This window comes from Miscanthus floridulus, chromosome 5 (genome assembly GCF_019320115.1).
Source record: "Miscanthus floridulus cultivar M001 chromosome 5, ASM1932011v1, whole genome shotgun sequence".
In the NCBI taxonomy this organism is placed as follows: Eukaryota; Viridiplantae; Streptophyta; class Magnoliopsida; order Poales; family Poaceae; genus Miscanthus; species Miscanthus floridulus.
Window position 1 is genome coordinate 120,540,238 of NC_089584.1, and position 6,695 is coordinate 120,546,932.

General features: G+C 47.2%; 1 protein-coding gene across 1 annotated transcript; it reads right to left on the minus strand.

Moving 5' to 3' along the window:
- Positions 1 to 3,589: 3,589 nt before the first annotated feature.
- On the minus strand, positions 3,590 to 4,384 carry LOC136453311 (putative calcium-binding protein CML19). Its single transcript, XM_066453883.1, has one exon. It carries the CDS (start codon positions 4,382 to 4,384, stop codon positions 3,716 to 3,718), a length of 669 nt encoding a protein of 222 aa, XP_066309980.1. The 3' UTR covers positions 3,590 to 3,715.
- Positions 4,385 to 6,695: the final 2,311 nt, after the last annotated feature.

Below are 6,695 nucleotides of genomic sequence, written 5' to 3' on the forward strand. Positions count from 1 at the left end.
ATTCTATTTTTTTGGATCAATTTCTTTTTGGCTTTCTCCAACTACGATTTTGGTCCTATATATCCAATGCCTATTGCTTCTCTTCCTTTTTACCTCCTACTAGTGTCTATTGCTTCTCTTTCTTTTTTAGCTCTTATATATCCAATGTTCATCCAGTCGCAAGTTGTTTGTTGGTGTTGGATTAAGGTGTCTTAAGTGCATGTATTGCTCTTGCTCCGTCATCTAGATTCAATTGTTGCTCTCTTAATGTTGATTGTAACAGTCTTCTGGGGCTACAACTATACATATCCTATGGTTACTTTTCTTTCTTGCTTGTAATTGTAACTACATTTGTTAATGTTTGAGCACTGTTGATTTAAAACTGAACATGAGAGAGGAGAGAAGACGAAGAGAGCAACTAAGAGTGAGCAATGAGTGAGTAAAGAGAGCTAAGCAAGCACCCCTCCACCTTCTCCCAGCTCTCCTTTATAGGGGAAGTGGGATGTGAGCTTTTCATTCTTCCCCTTGGTGGGGTTTCTATTAACAAAAGAGTTCCAATGGCTACAAATTGGTAGTAGACATTATCAAACAGCCTCCAGGCCTTGTAATTGGGGCCCAAATACTCTAGTGGTGGTTCCTAACATGTGATACACCCCCAACAAGCACTAATAATTTTGCACACATGCTAGTTTCTCAACAACATGATGAGTTGCCATAACAAATCGTGTTCCACCGCCACACCAGGAACAACTCAAGTAGGACGAGGAGCTAGAGGTGCCTGAGGGCATAGAGGGCGACTAACAAGACGATAGCGCAAAGGGCGAGCAAGGCGCTGCAAATGGCGAGCAAGATGGTGGCATAGAGGGCGAGCAAGATGGCACAGAGGGTGAGCAAAGCAGTGCCCACGAGGAGAACCCTGGCCAGCAGTAGTCTTGTCCAACCTGTGCAGCCCATCAACTAGTCCTGTCCAGTGGTAGTCATGACAATATTTTTTATTCACATGCAGCATTACAATAGGGCAAACAAATTTGAAATAACAACATAGCTTGCATAGATTTAATTAACATCTAGGTTCACAATCACATCTCCATTAACATCTAGGTTCACATAAACAGAAAAGATAATTTGCATACAGGTTTACATCCATTCTCTTACATAACACATGAGGTTTCAGCATATTAGAATCACAAACTCGGTCTTCTTTTACTCCTTGTGCTCATTGCAGGACTAGCTAGCATGATCAAGCCTTTTGCTCCTTGTGCCCATTGCAGGGCTATCAAATGGTAGCTTCCTCATTTTTGTACCCTTTTAGGAAGCTCCTTCTTCTTCCTTTTTCCCTTCAACTTATTGACACCTTCAGGTTTGTCTATGGGTGTAGGAAATTCAATTGAAAGTGCCTCAAGCTGATTAGAGCCACTTCTTGACCTATACATGTTCAACAATTATTGGAAGAATATAACAAAAAACTGACCATGCAATAAAAATCCAGAATGAGTAGAGGCTACCTATTTGATGCTTCAGAATTAGACTTACCATGTTTCCCCTTTTTCTTACTAGAAATCTCCAAGCTTTGGCTATAAAATTTCAAAATTAGTAGATGGTACTTAGAATTCAGCACGAGGTTTTACAAAGAGATTCAACATCTTTTCTTATTGTACTAATTGAAGCCTCTAAATTTTAACTACAAGTGAGAAGGAAAGCACTACGATGAGACACCATGTGATGCATTATAAATTTAGAAAAAAAATGAGAGATGAGCAAACCTTGGTGGTGGAAAGGACATAGAAGCTACTAGAGCTTCGCGCTCCAGTGGCACAAATGGAACTTTGAACGGTTATGGTTGTATTTTCTTTCTCTTCTTTGGTGTTCCTCTACATAAGCAATTAGAAAGTAAACATTTGTTGATTATAGAAAAATGACATGCATTCAAGGTGAAACATAGGCACGTACCTCACAACTTTTATTGCTTCTATGTCCTCTTCGCTACCCTTCTTGCATTTGCGCCAATGGTGGCCAAAGTCCTTACAGATAGGGCATTGGTGCTGCCCTTTCTTCCCTTTTTCAGTTCAGCCTTTTTTTGTGGCTCTCAATTTTAGGGCTACCAACTACAGCCTTTAGTAGTGGTGAGTACACAAAAAATACATGTTCAGATTTCAGACTTGGGCCATTGGGTTTTGTTAGGCATAATAGTACACTATAAAAGTTGCTCTAAATTTCTCAATGTATAAGGAGTCAACATGCTTCTCAATAGGTTCATTAGTAAGTGAGGTAATGAATGCTCGCGTATCTTTTGCAAGGAATGTTAGATACATGCCATTGTCTGCAAGAACATTTCCTTTCAACCAAACCAACCACAAAACTAAAGCCACTGCCACCTAATGTTGTCACTTTAGCCACTTGTTCTTAGCACTCGGTCAATTCCAAGCTCAACTCTCTGCTCTTTTCATTCAACATCTTAATTATGTGGGGCAGAATCAAGCCATCTAATTTCTTTCCAATTTTTCTCTATGTTAAATTTGAAATCATGTTTGATTGCTTGTTGACAAAGAGCCAACTTGAACTCAGCCATATTAGGGTATAAGTAGAGCGTACTTGCATAGGAGGATCTTCTTCGTCGTAATCAACAAATGGGTGATGATTTAGGCTGTGTTCGGCTGGTGTGAAAACCAGCCGGATTTCACTATTTTCGGATAAAAAACATTGTTCACGCTCTTACAAATTCCTCCAGATTCATCCAGATTCCTCCAAGCGAACAGGCCCTTACTTCTTCACATCCCTGCTCCTCAGCAGCCTCTACTTCATCCTCTGAGTCATCCTCCAAGGCACTATCACCCTCTGAGTCAGACTCTGAGCCATCCTCCAAATCATCTTCATCCTGAACCACCTTTTTTTCCTTCCTTTATCAGAACACCCAACCACAACTAGAGAATTCATAGAATCACAGGTTCACTCTGCAAGTACATAGTCTCCTCATCAACACCAACACTTCATTAAGTGGCTTAGGATTTCTAAGATAATCGTTCTCATCCTGGTTTATCTTGGCCTGAACCCGTCTCATTTCTCTTAGCTTCTAGACCTTTTTCGAGGTCGACGAAAGCTGCTGCGGCAGCATTGGCCTTCCCTCCTCCTCCTCTCTTTGATCTGTATGTGGATGGTGAGTTGGAGACCACGTTGGTTTTGTTTGAACTGCTGACTTGGCGGCCTCCTTGCCTTTGTTGTGAACGTGCTCCAACCGTGCTTACACGTTTTTCAGGTTACTTTTGCCTAATCCTAAATGTATGAATTTGGGGCTGATAATAATGTACTACGTCTCTTGCTTGCGGCGCTGTTCTAATCGATGATGAGTCGATGGGTGGAGAGCGCCAGATTTATATGCTGGGCGCGGCCGGCTGGTGAGTCTGACGGCCAGTTGGCCTAGCTCGGACTCGATCGGTTTCCGAAACGTACGGAACCAAACGTTTCCGAACAGAACAAACAAATACGGAGTACATGGCATCACTGTCTCTAGAATACAGATACAATACAATCAGACCCCGAAGCACACTCCACACACAGGCACCATATTCCAAAGTCGCGCACACGTATGCGTGTGCACACGCTCACCCACCAACAAACACAAGTACACAACAAAACGTTGCAGGTGCACCGTGCACGAACCGAAGGCAACGCGCACGTCCTAGCTAAATGAAAATATGACGGGAATCACAGGATGGACAGGTCGCCTAGCCTAGGCTAGCTAGTCCTGGCTCATCATGCGGTGGAAGTCGTGGAAGTCGAGCTCGCCGTCGCCGTCGTCGTCGTAGGCGCGGATCATGGCCTCGCACTCGGCGACGGACGGCTCGTCGCCGAGCTGGCTGAGCACGCGCTGCAGGCCGCGCGGCGTGATCCGGCCGGACCCCTTGACGGCCTCGAACGCCTCGAAGGCGCGGCGGAGGTCCTCGCGCTCCTCCTCCTCCCCGCCCTTGCTCTCCACGATGCGCACGAAGTCGTCGAACCCCAGCGTCAGGTGGTCCCCTTCCCCTCCGTCCTTCAGCCCCAGCGCCAGGCTGCCGCCGTTGTCGCCCATGGACGCGAAGAACTCGCGCAGCTCCGCGCCGGAGATGCGCCCGTCCATGTCGCGGTCGAAGTGGCGGAAGATCTCGAGGAGCTCCGCCATGCGGTCGCGCCCGCCGCGGGACGTGCCAGAAGAGGACGACGAGGCCGACGCGGACGCGGACGCGGACGACGACGACAGCGACCGCGCCCCGGTGGCGGCCGTTGGGGAATCCGGCGGCGACGAGACCGCGGTGGCCTTGCAATGGCCGCAGAACAGGCCGGGCAGACTCAGCTTGAAGCTGCGGCTGCTGTTGCTGCGCTTCGGGGACAGGCGCTTCGACGGCGGCTCGGACACCTCGATGCTCCCCATTTCTGGACTTAGCCTGTGACTGTGAGTGCGCAAGCTGAAGGCAGCGGCGAGCTGGTGGGCACTGTGCCTGTGCAACGTGACAGTGCGGGCGCGTATTTATAGGCGAGGAGGGACGAGAGGGTCCAGTGCGCGGGGCTGTATGTAGACCGTCTCCGAGAACAAACCCAAACCCAAAATGAGTAATAACCTCCAGGGTTATCTAAGAGGCATAACTTAAATATGGACGTTCTTTCTTCTGGAAATCTATTTACAAAAAAAAATTCTTTTTTAGGTCTCATTGTTGAAGAAAATACAAAATATGTATTAAATATTTTATCTGTAGCACTATGCAAAGGACGAATGAGTCTTATATTCTATTCTAGGTGTCGTTGCTGGGACGGCCTTACGACGGGCACCGGAAAGTGAGGGAAGTTTCACGGGGCTTTTTTGTTTTTTCGTTCTTTCTGTCGGAGCTCGGAAGGATCTCTCCGTCGCCCAGCGGTCCACAGTCCACTGTAAATTGGCGATCGCGATGTGATCGTCCACTGCAAAAACATACTCCTACAGATGAATGCATGGTATGCCAGTTGCTACGTACTGCCAGTTCAATCAGTAGCACTACTGTGCCAAAATCATCTGATCTGGGTATATATCACACTAAATGCCAGAAACTGAGTTGTCCGGAGTTGATACATACACCGCATGCGCTCTCTACGAGAAGGAGGCGGATAGCGGCGCAAAGCATATCATATATCTCGGCGTCCAAACAAGGTGAACACCTTGTCTTCAAACGACTGGAACTAACCAGCGGGATATCATCGACGTCGGCTAAGGCGTATGATGAGATCTACAACGATGACCCCGGTAATATGTAGGTGCTACGTGAGTTGCTCCCATCGGACAGCGACGTGGGTGCACGTAAGCGGCGCCGCCGCCGCTCGGTAGCCCGATCATAGGCCCCTAGCCGGTGCCGCTAAGTCACGTTGATCAGTGTCTAATGTAACAGCATTGCTTTCAGTACACTAGGGAGGGTTCAAGCATCCATGTAATACACTTCTGACCACCTAGGACGCCACTAAGATGTGTTGTATTAAACATTTTTTCTATCTTAGTACAAAGACACGTAAAACTTTTACGTGATCGAGAAAAAAAACAGAGCTTATTTAGACAAGGCAGATTTATATATGACATGTACTGACAACATATTTGTCCGATCGATGGGTACCCCTTTGGAAACATGGAGAACATCATCAGAAGGTTGCCGCCAGGTGTTCCATCCCTAGCTATCAGAGACCCTTGTTGGTAAAACTTGGGATATCCCTGCTGCGGTGCTGCTTAAACTAAACTCTAATGCTACTTCGGCCCAGGTTGTTAGGTTGGGGAAGGTTCTTTTCTCCTCACGGCTTACGCAAGCTTGCCAGAATGGCTTTCCGTAGTTGCATTATTTTTCGTCTCATCAGCTTTGTAGACGCCAGTCGTAGCTGCCAAACGCCAAATGCATGCGACCGTCGTCGATCAATTCGCCGGAATGACTTCGCCACGAACACTACTCGCTGTCGCCGGCTTTGAGTGCTTTTATTTTACTTGAGCCATCTCAATCGCCGCCAGAAGGTTATCAACTAGTATCATATCAGTTTCATCACTGCTTGCGTACTTAATTAATTGGTTAATTACTCGCATATAAGTTCCTCCGTCCTCACCACATGTTTTTCGCGTTGCCGGAATTTGGTCCTACAAGAATGCCAGCAGTGCGTACCTAGATGCTTACGCACAGAGCGAGCTGCGAGCGCTTGCAAGTTGCAGCAGGCCGCAACGGGGGGAAGCAGCCAGGCGTTGCCTCACCTGAACCACTCCCCTGGACGTGGTCGGACGACGACGTCGAGGACGGCGGCGCATGCAAGGGCCGGAGAGTGGAGGCGGGACATCACGTCAGGGGTTCGGTGCGCGACGAAGCTTCCTGCCGGCTTCGCCCCGGGATAAAAGATTGCGCACCCACGGTTAATTTTACTTGTCTTTTGTGGAGCGGTTGCGGCCCCGGGATAAGTTTGTTTCGGCTGAAACAATCATAAATTATTACTGCTGATTAGTTTGGTGTAAGAGAAAAATATTGTTCTGACTTATAATCCACAATCTTTTACGACCCAGCAAATAGGCTGAAAAGCTTTCACGTAGGATCTGTCACTAGCCATTGGTCACCTTGAGTTGCATGACTGCCCAATCTAAATGCACCAATAGCCTTGCGGCATACTCTGCGGTCCAGCCAACACGAGTAATACATCTGTGTATCTCCTACAACTAAAAAGAACAAAGCGTGGATATCTTTTGGTGCGAC

Bases quoted from the DNA above. Each gene is read 5' to 3' on its own strand.
- LOC136453311 (XM_066453883.1), bottom strand. From the start codon at position 4,384: ATGGGGAGCATCGAGGTGTCCGAGCCGCCGTCGAAGCGCCTGTCCCCG.